This window comes from Hemiscyllium ocellatum, chromosome 7, assembly GCF_020745735.1.
Source record: "Hemiscyllium ocellatum isolate sHemOce1 chromosome 7, sHemOce1.pat.X.cur, whole genome shotgun sequence".
In the NCBI taxonomy this organism is placed as follows: domain Eukaryota; kingdom Metazoa; phylum Chordata; class Chondrichthyes; order Orectolobiformes; family Hemiscylliidae; genus Hemiscyllium; species Hemiscyllium ocellatum.
Window position 1 is genome coordinate 7,710,243 of NC_083407.1, and position 16,931 is coordinate 7,727,173.

The following is a 16,931-nucleotide window of genomic DNA, read 5'->3' on the forward strand; positions in this document are numbered from 1 at the left end:
GTCGCCTGAGGCGGGAATTGAACCTGGGTCTCTGGTGCTGTGAGGCAGCAGTGCTAACCACTGTGCCACCGTGCCACCCTTTATGTTGTGGGTATCACAGAGATGTGGCTGCTAGGGCATCAGGGCTGGGAGCGAAATATCCAAGGAGACACATCCTGTCAAAAGGACAGAGGTCGTGGGGTTTGCCTTGTTAGTTAAAAAAAAATGAAATTATTGGTAAGGAGTGTTATATAGGTTCAGAAGAGACAGAATCTGTGCAGGACACTCAAGGAATCACAGATGAGAAAGGCCTCCTAGCAGCAGTCAGGATGTGGGGAAGATAATAAATCAGGACCTAGAAAAGGCATTTCAGAAAGATAATTTTACAATAGTCATAGGAGGCTTTGATATGCAGATGGGCTGGAGAAATAGGTTGATCGCAGATCCCAGGAGAAGGTGGTTATTGGGAGCAGCTTGTGGTAGAGCCCGCTAGGCAAGAAGCACTTCTGGATTTGATGATGTAAAATGAGATAGACTTGGTTAGAGAACTTAAGATGAAGGAACTCCTAGGGGGCAGTGACCATAATGATCAAATTCACCCTGCAGTTTGAGAGGGAGGAACTGGAAGCTGATGTAATGGTATTACAATTGGGTAAATGTAACTACAAACACACAAGGGAGGAGCTGGCCAGTGTTGATTGGAAGGGAAGACGGTGGAGCAGCAATGGTGGGCATTTTGGGAGGCACAGCAGAAATCCATCCCAAGCAAAGAGGAACATACTCAGGGGAGGATGAGGGAACCGTGGCTTACAAGGGAAGTCAGGGATAGCATAAAAACAAAAAGAAACGCATAGAATGTGATGAAGGTTAGTGGGAAGCCAGAGGATTGGGATGTCTTTAAAACCAGCAGCAGGTACATAAATAGGCCATAAGGGGAAATGAGGGTAAGCTAGTGATATAAAAGAAGACTGCAAGAGGTTTTTTGAGATATCTAAAAGGTACACAATCATTGCACAATTGAAATGTGGAGCTTATTCAAGGAACGGCTACTGCAAATCCTTGATAAGTATGTACCTGTCAGGCAGGGAGGAGGCTGTTGAGTGAGGCAGCCTTGGTTTACTGAAGAAGTTGAATCTCTTGTCAAGAGGAAGAAGAAGGTCAATGCTAGGATGTGATGCAAAGGCTCAGTTAGGGCGCTTGAGAGTTACATGTTAACCAGGAAAGATCTAAAGAGAGAGTTAAGAAGAGCCAGGAGGGGACATGAGAAGTCTTCCACAAATAGGATCAAGGAAAACCCCAAAACCTTCTATTGGTATATCAGGAATAAAAGAATGACTTGATAAAGATTAGGGCCAACCACGGACAGTAGTGGGAAGTTGTGTGTGGAGTACAAGGAGATAGGGGAAGCGCTCAATGAATATTTTTTCTCACACTTCACACTGAAAAAAGACAATGTTGTCAAGGAGAATACGGAGATACAGGCTACTTGACCAGATGGATTGAGGTTCACAAGGAGGTGGTGTTATCAATTCTGGAGAGCATGAAAATGTATAAGTCCCTGGACCAGATGGGATATCTCAGTCCCATGTTCCTAACCATGCCCTGAGTTCATCTGCCTTCCCTGTTAAGCCCCTTGCATTGAAATAAATGCAGTTTAATTTATCAGTCCTACATTGTTCTCTGCTTTGTCCCTGCCTGCCCTGACGGTTTGACTCGTTCCTTTTCCCAACTGTACCAGTCTTAGATTGGTCTCTTTCCTCACTATCTCCCTGGGTCCCAAACCCCATCACCACCTTACTAATTTAAATCCTCCTGAGCAGTTCCAGCAAATCTCCCTATCAGTATATTAGTCCCCTTCCAATTTAGGTACAATCCGTCCTTCTTGTACAGGTCACTTCTACCCCAAAGAGATTCCAATAATCCAAAAATGTGAATCCTTCTCCCATACACCAGCTCCTCAGCCATGCATTCATCTGCTCTATCCTCCTATTCCTACCCTCACTAGCTCGTGGCACTGGGAGTAATCCAGATATTACTACTCTTGAGGACCTTTTTAAATTCCTGCCTAACTCTCTGTAATCTCCCTTCAGAATCTTATCCTTTTCCCTTCCTATGTCATTGGTTCCAATGTGTACAATGACCTCTTGCTGGTCCCTCTCCCCCTTTATATCATTGTGCACTGCATTTGGGGTGGCACAATGGCTCAGTGGTTAGCAGGGATGCAGGTTCAATACCAGCCTTGGGTGACTGTCTGTGTGGAATTTGCATGTCCTCCCCGTGTCTATGTGGGTTTGCTCCAGTTTCCTCCCACAATCCAAAGATGTGCAGGTCAGGTGAATTGGCCATGCTAAAATTGCCCATAGTGTTAGCTGCATTAGTCAGAGGGAAATGGGTCTGGGTGGGTTACTCTTTGGAGGGTCGGTGTGGACTGGGCCAAAGGGCCTGTTTCCACACTGAAGGGAATCTGATCTCTCTCTGAGATATCTTGATCCCAGTACCAGGGAGGCAACGCAACATTCTGATTTTTCACTGCTGGCCGCAAAAACATCTGTCTGAGCCTCAGATTAGAGAGTTCCCTAACACAATCGATCTCTTGGAACCCGATGTACCTCTCATTACATTAGAGCCTGTCTCAATACTAGAAACCTGGCTGTTCCCCTGAACAGCCTCTAAGAGTCCATCACCCCCTACATTTTCCAAAACAGCATTCTTATTTGAAATGAAGATAGCAACAGAAGACCCCTGCACTCCCTGCCCACCCCTCCTACCTTTCCTGGAGTTAACCCATCTACCTGACTATTCCTGCAGCTTTCCTCCCTTCCTATAACTGCCGTCCACCGCACACCCTAGCTCTTGTAAATTCCTTACTGCCTCTAACTGCCGCTCCAATTGATCCATTCAATTTGACAGGATTTGCAACCAACAACATTTATGGCAGATATAAACCTCAGTAACCCGTAAACTCGACCTAAACTCCTACATCCAACAAGAAGAGCATATCACTCAACTGAAGGCCAGTTTTGCTTCTTCCAATCTACAGACCCAGAAAGTAGCACTGTCATAATCAAGAAAGATCCCACTCTACTCACTCCTGCAGATTTACAGGAAAGCCCCAAGGCTACAAATAAAACTATTCACATATCTTTCTCTGTATTGTGACCTGTCCCAAACAGGTTCCTCCATGATCAGTTGTGAATTTCACTGTTTGTTAATTTTTCCATTCGCACTCCGATGTCCAGCGATACATAAATTCATTAGGAAAGGCAGTAACTGTGAGGTTTGCTGTGGTGCCAGTTAACAGTGTGGGTTTCTCTCTCTCTCTCTCTCTCTCTCCTGCACTGACTGACCATGTGCTACATTTGTCTGTTCCTCTCCTTTTCAAAAGTGCCGTGGTTTTGACTTTTTATTCTTTGAAGTTCCAAAGCAGTGCAACATCATATAAAACAGTTCTGGATGTAGGTTTGCTCACTGAACATGAAGGTTCATTGAAATGAAAACGCACCTCCCAGCTCAGAGCAAACCTATATCCAGAACCTCAACCCTGAGCTACAAATCTTCTCAAAACTTGCCATATAAAACAGTAAGTGCTACCCCTGGGATTTGAGGAAATCAACTCCAACACCTGAAATACCTCAATAAATGAGCAGCCTGTTACAGCCAGAAATTTTTCCCATCCTCCATCTTGGATTACCCAGAATGAGGGTGGGATGAGGAATATATCAGCCATGATTGAATGGTGGAGCACCCTCAATGGTCTAAATTCTGTTTCTATATCTTACATTAATACTGGCTTATGAGCAGGTTGTCTTATGAGGAAGGGGTGACAGATGAAACTTGGCTGAGATTAGGGGCGTGAGGGGTGAGATCTGACTGAAGTGTATAAGATGCTGAATGGTCAGGACAAGGCCAGGAATGGGAAGGGTGTTCCTTCTGAATGTGCCCAGAACTAAGGGGCACTCTGCTAAAACAAAGGCTTGCCCTTTTAGAACAGGGATGAGAACAATCTTTCTCTCAGAGGGTTGGGTGACTCTGGAACTTTCTATCTCAAAAACCAGAAGAGATGGAGTTATTGAATTTTTTAAGGTAGAGGTGCTTAGAATCTGCAGGAGAAAACCGGTGTTATTAGGAGTAGATGGAAATTCAAAACTCAAACAAACCAGCCATGAACTCATTGCTGGGAAAATTTCAGAAGTCCCAGCACCAAATGTAGGCCTTTCAGCCCATCAAGTCTGCTCTACCATTCAATGAGATTACGGCTGATCTGATAACCCTCAACTCCACTTTCCTACCTTTTCCCCAGAGCCTTTGGTTGCCTCAAATATATTTAGTGACCCAGCCTCGACAGCCCTCTGTGGTAAAGAATTCCACAGATTCACTCCCCTCCGAGAGAAGAAATTCCTCCTCATCTCTCTCACAAATGAGTGCCCTCTTATTCTGAGATGATGCCCCCTGGTCCTAGACTCTCCTCCCAAAGGAAAACAACCTCTCGCTACCTACCCTTCCAAATCCTCTCGGAACCTTGAATGTTTTAAGAAAGTCACCTCTCATTCTTCTAAACTCCAATGAGTACAGGGCCAACCTACTCAACCTCTACTCATAATACGGTCCAGCTATAACCAGGATCAGCCCAGTCAACTCTCTCTGGACTGTCTCCAGTGTCTTTCCTTAGATAAGGAACTCAAAATAGTTCACAGTGTTCCAGCTGACTACAGCCTTGTATAGTTTTAGCAAAATCTCCCTCCCTTTTATGCTTCATTTCCTTTGAAGTAAAGGCCAAGATTCCATTTGCCTTCCCCGTTACCCGCTTACCAATATGTCAAAAGAATGAGCAAGTACAGACGTGTCAGGTAGTGAGGCAAGGGTGAGAGGGTCTGGACTATTGACCCACCGACTAACTGGGGAGGTTAGGCTCACTGGTTTCAAGTTCAGAATGGCAAGGCCTAAACTGGTTTACCCATTGAGTTTAAACATTCTGCATGGTCAAAGCAGGGTGTACAACTCTATCCAAACATGATTTGGATGCTGGTGAGTCCTCTCAAGTGGTAACTTCATGCTTTAAATGCAGAAACCAGGCCCAATACAGAAGTCCAATACATGCTGGACTTGTTCATCTAATTGAACATGTGATGTGGAGGTGCTGGTGTCGGACTGGGGTGGACAAAGTTAAAAATCACACAGCACCAGGTTATAGTCCAACAGACTTATTTGGAAGCACTAGCTTTCAGAGTGGTCCTAGCTACCTGATGAAGAAGCAGTGCTTCGATAGCTTGTACTTCCAAATAAATCTGTTAGACTGTAACCTGGAGTTGTGTGACTTTTAACTTGAGCGAACACAGTCAGAGCAAGTTTTGAGAAGATTTGTAGCTCAGGTTGAGGTTCTGGATGTAGGCTAGCTCGCTGAGCTGGAAGATTCGTTTTCAGACATTTCGTCACCATACTTGGTAACATCGTCAGTGAACCTCTGGTGAAGCACTTGTGTTATGACCCACTTTCTATTTACGTATTTAGGTTTCCTTGTGTCGGTGATGTCATTTCCTGTGATGATGTCATTCGCTGCCATCATGTCATTTCCTGTTCTTTTTCTCAGAGGGTGGTAAATGAAGTCCAAGTTGACGTTCTGATTGGAATTACCACAGGAAATGACATCACCAACTCAAGGAAACCTAAAAACATAAATAGAAAGAGGGTCACTAACACCAATACTTAACCGGAGGCTGACTGATCATGTTATCTAGCATGATGATGAAACATCTGAAAACAAATCTTCCAGCTCAGTGAGCAAACCTACATCCCGAGCAGTCAGGGCAGTTGGACTGTCCCAGTAGGGTGAGCGCCTAAACTCAATACTTCATCCAGATTCTACATCCACCAATCCAGCAACAAAAACAGACTCATGCCTAATTCCTCCCTTGGAAGACTGCAATGACGGAGTTGGCAGTGCCAGATCACTTGCCAGATAGATTTGTTCCAGGCAGGTGTCCCAAGAGATATCAGCCTTTGCCACATCTGACCAGCTCTCTCAATGCTGGGGTGTTGCCGTTTAGGTAAAAAGAAATGCCTCAACCACTTTCCAGAGACTGATAAATCATGTGTTAGTCAGACTTCCTAATTCTGTAATTTACTTTGTTGATGTGCTGGCGTATACTGAGATTTGGAGAGACCACTCAGGATGATTATCAGTTTTATTGAGAAAATTACAAATTACATTGTAAAACCTCACCAAAAAATAAATTTACAAGAGTGCAAGTAACCGAACTGGGACAAGGACAGGTGCTGCCAGAGTAGAAAAGAAAATAGCAGAGTTCCCTGCCCTTCACGTGAAATGAAAGACCATGAGAACTTTAGCAATGTGTGTTTGTGCCAAATAGCAGCACAACAACTGCTCCAGATTTATAACGGGAAAAAAGTCAGGGGGGTATTGTAAGGGGAGTATCAAACAGACTTTGAGGAACTGAAAGCCATTTTGATCAATGAGCTGGTGTTGGCTGCCCCTGATTTCACTCACTACCCAAAATGACAGTTATTGCTGCATCCTGGGGAATCAGTGCAGTCCTGTTATAAGACGAGTCAGGGCACAGAGATGCTCGGGGCATACTCTACATTTACACCAAACAAAGTACTTCACAGTGGGAGAGGAATCCTGGAATAGTGTCATAGAGATGTACAGCACAGAATCAGACTCTTCACTCCAACTCGTCCATGCCAACCAGATAGCCCAACCTAATCTTGTTCCATTTGCCAGCGCTTGGCCCATATCCCTCTAAATCCTTCCTATTCATATACCCTTCCAGATGCCTTTTAAATGCTGTAATTATACCAACCTCCACCACTTCCTCTCGCAGCTCATTCCATACACATACCACCCTCTGTGTGAAAAAGTTGCCCCTTAGGTCCCTTTTATATCTTTCCCCTCTCACCCTAAACATATGCCCTCTAGTTCTGGACTCCCCACCCCAGGGAAGAGACTTTATTGATTTACCCTATCTATGTTGCTTGTGATTTTATAAACCTCTATAAGGTCACCCCTGATCCTCCGACGCTCCAGGGAAAACAGCCCCAGCCTGTTCAGTCTCTCCCTGTAGCTCAAATCCTCCAACCCTGGCAACATCCTTGTAAATCTTTTCTGATCCCTTTCAAGTTTCACAACATCCTTCTGATAGGATGGAGACCAGAATTGCACACAATATTCCAACAGTGGCCTCTACAGAGGCAACATGACCCCCCAAATCCTGTACTCAATACTCTGACCAATAAAGGAAAGCATACCAAACGCCTTCTTCACTATCCTATCTATCTGTGACTCCACTTTCATGGAGCTATGAACCCGCACTCCAAGGTCTCTTTGTTCAGCAACACTCCCTAGGAACTTACCACTCAGTGTATAAGTCCTGCTGAGATTTGCTTTCCCAAAATGCAGCACCTCACATTTATCTGAATTAAACTCCATCTGCCACTTCTCAGCCCACAGGATCTGGTCCAGATCCTGTTGTAATCTGAGGTAACCTTCTTCACTGTCTGCTGTATCTTGAAGTGTATGCATAACATGGCTACAAGAAAACACTAGTACATAAACCCTTCCTCTTTGTGAAAACTCTCCAAAACCAAAATGCTGGGCTACATCATTGGAGTTTCCTCTTACAGCCTGATCTAATCAAGATCGTGAGGAAAAATAATGCTTTGTTAAGTATGTAACCCTGCTTGATTTATCAAAGGTATCAACAAGGTATCATCTCTATAACTGTGGTGTGAATGAGAATAAGCATCTTAATTTTTACATTTTTTAAACCTTTGGTAATGAAATGTGTTTGAAAATGCCAATTCACCTTTTCAACCGATGTACAGTTTCAGCCAAATCCTCCCACTGTTTTATTCCACCCTCCTACGTTGCAGAGGGTTCAGAAGAGATTTACCAGGATGTGGCCGGGGATGGAAGGGTTGAGTTATAAAGAAAGGCTGGGCAGGCTGGGACTTCGGAGTGTTGGAGATTGAGAGGTGACCTGAGAGAAGTTTATTTTATAAATAGGGGTATAGATAGAGTTCATGGTAGCTGCCTTTTCCCCAGGGCGTGGTATTTCGAGACTAGGAGCACATTTTTAAGGTGAGAGGACAAAGGTTTAAAAAAGACATGAGGGGCAAATCCTTTACACAGGGAGTGGTTCGCATGTGGAATGGACTTCCTGAGGAAGTGGTGGATTAGACATCGGGATAAGTGCATTTGCAGGGAAGGTTTGGGTCAGGAGCAGGCAGGTGGAGATTGGCTTAGTTGGAGATTATGGTCAGTAAGTAAAAAATGAGGTCTGCAGATGCTGGAGATCACAGCTGCAAATGTGTTGCTGGTCAAAGCACAGCAGGTTAGGCAGCATCTCAGGAATAGAGAATTCGACGTTTCGAGCATAAGCCCTTCATCAGGATTATGGTCAGCATGGACTGGTTGGACCGAAGGGCCTGTTTCCGTGCTGTGTGACTCTCTGACTCGATTCGCCTGCTAAATTCTGTTTGTTCATGTGGTTGCTAAACAAGAACACCCAGATCCCTCTGTAGCACAGTGATTAGCAGACTCTCCCCATTCAAGTAATATTCTGTTTTCTTATTCTACCAAGTGGCTGCCATCAGTCAGGACACATAACAAGAACACAGCAGAGTTCAAATAAATATTTTGTTTTAATGAACACTTAGCTAACATTTTTCTCACTAATCCCAACATTTTGGCACATCCCAAAGAAAACGAAATTGGCAAAGACATCTGACAGGAGGCCAAGGTTTGCTGTTAAAAAAAAACCCAGAACAACACGTCTCCCCAATAGAACATGCTGCTTATACAATCGATGTCACCGAGAGATGGTGACAGGACCCAGACTCTCCAGACAAAGCAGGAGCGAAACTGGAATGAGATGGGAAGAGAGCCAGTATTCTGAGAGTTATACATCAGCACACAAGGACTGTACCCCCATACGTCTGCACTTGTACACACAGTTACACACACGTGCAGAGTGCACAACTCATCTGTAGATCCTTGGGAGGTTTCTGCAGCAGTATCTTCCGAATTCCAGTTCCTCCAGCGACCAACCTCAGTCTCATCGTTCTCAAAGAAAACCCAAAGCCCGTCTGCAAAACTTCAAGATGAAGTGTTTGTCAATAAGAGAATCAAGGGCTCTGAAAAGGCAGGAAAGTGGAGTTGTGGGTTATCAGACCAGCTGTGATCTCATTGAATGATGGTGTTGACTTGATGGGCTGAACAGCCTACTTCTGCTCCTATGTCGATAATCCAATCAGAGTTTGAGAAAAACAATCCTTGCATCGATGATGGTGCACGACTCTCCTCAACTGGACCAGCCATTGGACACCCAAAGGTAGCACGGTGGCTCAGTGGTTAGCACTGCTGCCTCACAGAACCAGGGACTCAGGTTCGATTCCACCCTCAGGTGACTGTGTGGATTTGCATGTTCTCTCTATGTCTGTGCAGGTTACCTCGGACTGCTCCGATTTCTTCCCACAATCTAAAGATGCTCAGATTAGGGTGTATTGGCCATGGGAAATTGCCCATAGCATTCAGGGATGTGTAGGGTAGGGGAATGGGTCTGGGTGGACTACTCTTCGGAGGGTTGGTGTGGACTTGTTAGGCCGAAGGGCCTGAATCCACACTGTAGGGATTTGATTCTCCCCCATTACCCTGCCAATCCCCCCATTGCACCCCTTTCAATCTGTTACCAGGATTATGATGAATCCACCTCCACTCCCACCAACCCCTGCACAATTCTTCAATCATCTCCCAGATCCCAGGAAAAGAGCAAGACAGAAGAAGAGAGATTTCTGTTTGTGCTTGTTTCTTTTGTTGTGACGTTAGTCAAGGGCAAAAAGTCTTGGACAAGGGACCGGGGAGAGGCCTTCTACAACAGGGTGGTTTTAGAATCTGTCACATCCCCCTGAGAGGGCAAATAGGACCATTCTGAAGGTGACTCCTGAAACTGTGCAGCACTCCCCTCAGTGGGCAGCATGGTGGCACAATGGTTAGCAGTGCTGCCTCACAGCGCCAGAGACCCGGGTTCAATTCCCGCCTCAGGCGACTGACTGTGTGGAGTTTGCACATTCTCCCCAAGTCTGCATGGGTTTCCTCCGGGTGCTCCGGTTTCCTCCCACAGTCCAAAGATGTGCAGGTTAGGTGAATTGGCCATGCTAAATTGCCCAAAGTGTTAGGTGAAGGGGTAAATGTAGGGGAACGGGTGGGTGGCGCTTCGGCGGGTCGGTGTGGACTTGTTGGGCCGAAGGGCCTGTTTCCACACTGTAATCTACTGCGTTGGGTGTGTGAAGGTGTGCTCCAGTCTCTGTGGTGAGAGTCAAACCCACGTCTTTCTGCCTCAGAGACCGGAGGCAAGGTGGATGGGAATGTGATGCTTGGGTGACCGTTACTGAATCTGTTTTGTAACCATCATGGTAAACACAAACTATCACGTTTCAGTTTCCAGCAGCTGACTTTCATAGAAACCCAACAGCATGGCAAAAGGCCATTCGGCCCAACAAATCCACACAGACTCTCCAAAGAGCATCCCACCCAGACTCAATCCCCTCCCATTCTTGCATTCCCCTCTCCTAATCCAGCTAACTCACACATCCCTAGACACTACAGGGCAATTTAGCACAACCAATCCACTCCAACCTGCACATCTTTGAACTGTGGGAGGAAACACACACAGACTCAGGGAGAACATACAAACTCCACACAGACAGTTACCTGAGGCTGGAATCGAACCTGGGTCCCTGGCTCTGTGAGGTAGCAGTGCTAACCACTGAGCCACTGAGCCATCTAGACCTTAAGACTGGAAACCTTCATAGATCAAACTATTCTTAAAGAGGACAAAGACTGACCTAAATTGGCTGCTGGGGACAGCTGAGCAGAGATTCAGGCAAGGAAGGGAACCCACAAAGGATACAGTAAAATGCACTAAAATTGGCATTCCATTTGAAGATAATGAAACAGACAACTAAGTCAGCATCAAGAAATTCATATTCTGTTTAATTCACACTTGCATGATAATTTCACATATTGGGAGAACAAATGCTGCCTGCAGAGTATCCAGCTTGGAAAGACAGTGGAGCTAGACTCGGGAATATAAGAACAAACCATGTTTCAGTAGCTTACATAGCTAAGCAAAGGACAAGAACATAGATTTATAGCAACAGAATCTGGAAGAATTAACCTTTCTCTGTCTCCCTCAACCTCTGAAGGCAGTGCCCTGTGAAAAAGCAACTCAGAAAAATAACCATTGACCAGGAACTCCAGAATTCTACAAATACTGAAGAAAAGGAAGCAGCTAAATCATCATGCACTCAGGATTCATTCTCAAAACTTGAGGGTTCTAAGAACTTTGAGCTGTATTTACTGTTATCGATCTATTTGTACTGGACATCTTGCCCACTTCTTGTAAACACATTACCTGTGTTTGTGTGCATGACTGATGTTGCATTACACAGATCAAATCTTTCTCTTGATGCTAGTCACCAATAAACTGTCACCTTCTTTCACTCAAGAATTAGCTGGCAATTAGCTCCTTCATTTCTAGTGAACTTCATTTTATTTCAAACGTGATATCTGGGCTTGAAAGGAATAAAAGTATTTTTCGCAATCAGATGAGGGGGAATTAAAAAGGAGGGAGATGACTCCCTTCCTGTTGTACCAAATTTTGTGCGCATTGTCATCCCGTTATATCATTTCCCCAGATGTTTAATACACTCCATGCAAAGACCTATAGCAAACAATTTTACAGACCAGAAACTGGCCATTTGGCTCGACATTTCCAAGTTGGAGTTTAGGATCCTCCCACATTATATCTTACCCTTTCAGCCTAATCTGTGGCTCCTTTCTCCCTCATCGGTTTTTCCAAATTCCCCTTAAATCCATTTTGACTTTTCATTTCTACCAATCCCAGTGGGAGTGGGTTCCACACTTGCTGTGTTCTCTGGGTGAAGAGATTCCCTCCTGGACCTCCTACATGATCCATCAGTGACTGTATCATAATTGTGGACTTTAGAAACACCTTCATTTGTGCAGTCTCTCAACCCCTTTGCGATATTAAATTAGGTCTTCCCTCAGCCACCCTCTTTTTTGACAGCAAAGAGGCCCTTCCTCCCAACCTTTCCTGCTGGTGTTAACCCCCCTGTTTCTGGATCGTTCTGGTAGTATATCAACCTGTTTCTCTCTCGCCACAGATGCTGCCAGACTTGCTGAGTTTCTCCAGTCATTTCTGTTCTTGTTTCTTTTTGTGATGTTAGTCAAAGGCAAAAAGTCTTGGGCAAGGGACACTTGTCAACCACATGGTTTCAGAATCAGTAACCTTCCCTTGGAGAGGGTAGGCAGGACTATGGCCTGTCACCTTCCAAAGACAGCACCTGCAACTGTGCAGCACTCCTTCAGTCCTACCATCTTGAACTGGGAATGTGTAAATGCATTATTACTTCATCTCACACCAGAAACACATATTTTCAATTAGATCCTCTACAGTATGGAAACAGGCCCTTCAGCCCGACAAGTCCGTGCTGACCTTCTGCAGAGTAACCCACTCAGACCCATTATATTTCCCTCCGACTAATGCACCTAACACTATGGGCAATTTAGCATGGCCAATTCAGCTGACCTGCACACCTTTGGAGTGTGGGAGGAAACCGGAGCACCCAGAGGAAACCCACGCAGACATGGGGAGAATGTGCAAACTCCACACAGACAGTTGCCTGAAGCTGGAATTGAACCCAGGTCCTTGGCTAACCACTGAGCCACCATGCCACTCATTTTACCTCAGATAAAAGGAACACTTTGTACATACTCTGAATATTTCCTTTAACAATCTGAATTGAGAATTGTTTATGAACAATTTGGTTGGAAGTTGTTCAAAAATTTCTTTATAGAACATATGTGGTGCTTCGTGGTCAGCATTTCTAGCCCATCCCTAGTTGCCCCTTGAGAAGGTGGGGGTGAGCTGCCTTCTTGAACCGCTGCAGTCCATGTGCTGTGGGTAGACCCACAATGTCCTTAGGGAAGGAATTCCAGGATTTTGACCCAGTGACACTGAAGGAACGGTGATATATTTCCAAGTCAGTGAGTAGTTTGGAGGGGAACTTGCAGGGGTTGGTGTTCCCATGTATCTACTGCCCTTTTCCTTCTAGATGGAAGTGGTCATGGGTTTGGATGGTGATGATCTTTGATGAGTTTCTGCAGAGCACCTTGTAGATGGTACTCACTGCTGCTACTGAACATTGGTGGTGGAGGGAGTTAACGCTTGTGGATGTGGTGCCACTCAAGTGGTTGCTTCGGTAAGGGTGGTGTCTCGGTTCCAATGTATTGATGGGACCTTGTAGAGACAGACTTGTGCCTGGTATCTAGCAACAGATATTGGAGAGGCAGGAAGTGAATTGTTCACTGTAGAATTCTCAGTCTCCACATTAACTTTGCAGCCATTATATTTTCAAGGCTGGATCAATTCAGCTTCTGGTCAGTAATAACTACGGGGTGTTGATAGTTGGGGAAATGAACAATGGCTTTGTCATTGACAATCAAGTGGCAATGGTTAGATTCTCTCTCTTGTTGGCACTTGTGTGGCATGATTATTACCTGCTAAAAATGTGTTGCTGGTTAAAGCGCAGCAGGTCAGGCAGCATCCAAGGAACAGGAAATTCGACATTTCGGGCTAAAGCCCTTCATCAGGCAGCAACACATTTTCAGCTCTGATCTCCAGCATCTGCAGACCTCACTTTTTCCTCCATGATTATTACCTGCCAATTGTCAGTCCAAACGTGGATATTGTCCACATCTTGTTACATTTGAAAATGAACTGCTTCAGTATCTCAGGAGTCACAAACAGAGCTGGACAATGTGTAAATATCTCCACTTCTGATCTTACAGAATCCTTGCCCACACTAACCGTCGAATCCCATTCCTGTATTTCCCATGCCGAACGTTCTGAGCCTGCACATTATGGACAATTGAGCATGGCCAGTCCAACTAAACTGCACATCCTTGGATGGTGGGAGGAAGCCAGATCAAGCCCCACGCAGACACAGGGAGAATGTGTCACCTCCACACAGACAGTCACCCAAGGCGGGAATTGAACCTGGGCCCCTGGTGCTGCAAGGCAGCAGTGTTAACCACTGAGCCACAATGCCACACACCTTATGATGGAGGGAAGGTCATTGATGAAGCAGGTGAAAATGGTTAAGACCTTTGGAATTAACAAAGTTAAGACCCATATCAATACTGACATTAATTCAGGTATCCCTCGCTTTTCGAAAGTTTGCTTTATGTCACTTTGCTCTTACCAAAGGCCTACATTAGTACCTGTTTTCGCTAAGCGAAAGAAATTCCTGATGAAGGGCTTTTGCCCGAAACGTCGTTTTTCCTGCTCCCCGGATGCTGCCTGAATTGCTGTACTCTTCCAGCACCACTCTAATCCAGAATCTGGTTTCCAGCATCTGCAGTCATTGTTTTTACCTCAGCGAAAGAAATCCAAAGAGGATTTTCGCTTTTATGAAAAAAGACAAAAATATTTTCCCATATAAATTAATGCTTCTTCGCTTTCCGCCATTTCGGCTGAGGGAAGGTTTCATGTGAACGCTTTACTTTCGGATAACGGGGGAAAACCCATTCCAGGTTCTCCCTGATCGTTGCTCTTGTCAGTAAGTCAGTCTGGTGTGAGGCTGAAAATTACTAGCAGGTCTTCAGCAGAGAGTGGGGGCTGACCTTTCTGAGGGCTTGCATTCTGTAATTGTTCCAGGATGCCTCTGCCTGATTCTTGCTAAAAAAAAAAGTTATTCCAATAAAGGAGCATGATGTCTCTCCCTAATCTGTTAAACATCAGCTCGCCCACCAAAGCCGATTTGCAAAACTTTTGGAACTACCATTCCAATCAAAGAGAGAAAAAGAAAAGAAAAAGACAACAAGTTTATTTTTTTATCAAGTCATCTTCATTCTGACCATTACTTTTCGCTGAGAGTTTGCTTTTTAAACTGGCTGCTCTGGAAATTAATCTTTAATTCCTGGTCACTCCAGACTGTAATGCTGGAGAGTTGGCAGTGCGATCAAAAACTGGGGACCGTCAATAGATAGGAAGTTCAGACACACACACACACACACACACACACATTGCTTTCTGCTGCCTTTAGAAACACAAAATCAGTATTTCTAAAGAGAGGCTTAACACAACATCAAAAATCCACTTTGTCTTCTAATGCCCAAACCAGTACCTTTTCCTTCTTAATATTTTATATTCAAGAATAGATCCGTGCGCAATAGTTTATATGCAGGAGTACATTTCCCTCCACACGCACATACATGGCTTGGCATCATGCAAAATAAAAATAATCTGCCTGGCAAGTTGCCATTGGGAATATCCTGCTCAGGTCCTTCATTCCCAATGCATTCACGGAGGAGGGAGTGTGTGGGGTGGGGGAGATGTGTGCATCAGGAGTGGGTTGCAGGGCTGAATGAAGTATCCGTCGCTGTAGGTGAGAGTCACCCTCCTCTCTCTCTCTCTCTTTCTCGCTGCATCAGTGGTTTCCAGTTCCCTTCAGGGTACAGAACAAGGGAAATGATTACATTGAGGGGCATCGAGGACAATGTAGACCTGCTCCTATTGTGCTGTCCCTCGGTCTCCCTCTCTCCCTCTCTCTCTTTCAGTGACGGTTGATGCCATTTCTCTTCTGGACATGCTCCTTAAAACACTTCCCATCAACAGCTTGACGAGAGTTCCAAAGTTGTGATGTAGTTCTGATTCCCATCGTCATTCCCCTCAGCTCAGAATCAAAATTGGTTGGGGTGTGGGGGAATGCAGAAGCCTGCATATACTCAGAAAGAGTTCATTGATGAGGGAAATCCAGTTTTTGTTAAGTCGTGTTTAGAGAGAGAGAGAGAAAGAGAGAGACAATCGACTTGTTCACGAAAGGTCCCCTTTGCTTATTTGTTGGCAAGAACCAATGAGTTGTATTTCCTGCTGTACTCTTCTCCCCCTCTTTCCCGTCACACACCCAACAACGAGGATCCTCCTGCAATGTGCGTCTTCTCGTGCTCCATGTTGCCTCACACGCGGACAGCGGGAGTGGCGGCTGTGAGGGGCACGGTGGAGCTGCAGTCATAGTCTACGTCGATCATGGTGTGCGTGCTTGAGCCGAACCCTCCGGAGGGAGCGCCCCCTCCTGTCTGGCGCTCTCGGAAGTTCTGAATGTAGCTCTGAGGGGGGAGATAAACAGAGGCGTGACCAACAAAAGATGGGAAGGAGAGGGATCTTGCATTTGTGTAGCACCTGTCATGACAACATACAAACAAGGCACAAGAGGAGGCCACTCAGCCCTTCGAACCCGCTCCATCCCTCAATACGATTGTGGGTGATCCGATTTTAGCCTCAACTCTACATTCCTGCATATTCCCCGATATTCTTCCAAACCTCTTGGTCATCAAAAATCTATCTCCGCCTTAAAAATATTTAATGGTTCAGCATCCATTGCCTTGTGAGCACTGGAATTCCAAAGACTCACAACCCTCTGAGAGGAAATGATGTGAGGCAGCCATGTTAACCACTGTCCGACCTCACTACAGACCCTAGTTTTAGATTCTTCCAGAAGAGGAAACCTCCTTTCCACATCCACCCAGTAAGGATCTTCTATGTTTCAATTAAATCACCTCTGACTCTTCTAAACTGCAGAGGATACAGGCCCAGTCTTTCCTCAAAAGACAATCTACTCACTCCCGTGATTAGTCTAGTAAACCTTCTCTGAACTGTTTCCAACATCCTTCAGTAAGTACAGTAACCCGTACTGTATGCCATACTTCAGATACAGTCTCACCAATGCTCTGTCTAACTGAAGGATTACCTCCCCAACTCTTGCATTCATATTCCTTCACAATAAAACATAGCATTCTACCAGCTTTCCTGATGACTTGCTTGACCTGCAGACTAACCTTCTGTGATACA

At 45.1% G+C, this 16,931-nt stretch overlaps 1 protein-coding gene across 3 annotated transcripts in view; it reads right to left on the reverse strand.

The window, feature by feature from the left end:
* Window positions 1–10,848: 10,848 nt before the first annotated feature.
* Window positions 10,849–16,931, reverse strand: part of tmem198b (transmembrane protein 198b) — a 150,367-nt gene continuing 144,284 nt past the window's right edge. For all 3 annotated transcript variants that reach the window (XM_060828241.1, XM_060828239.1, XM_060828240.1), the window contains one exon: window positions 10,849–16,189. In XM_060828241.1, the coding sequence (XP_060684224.1) occupies window positions 16,040–16,189 (150 nt within the window). In that variant the 3' untranslated portion in view covers window positions 10,849–16,039. The remainder of the gene's footprint in view (window positions 16,190–16,931) is intronic.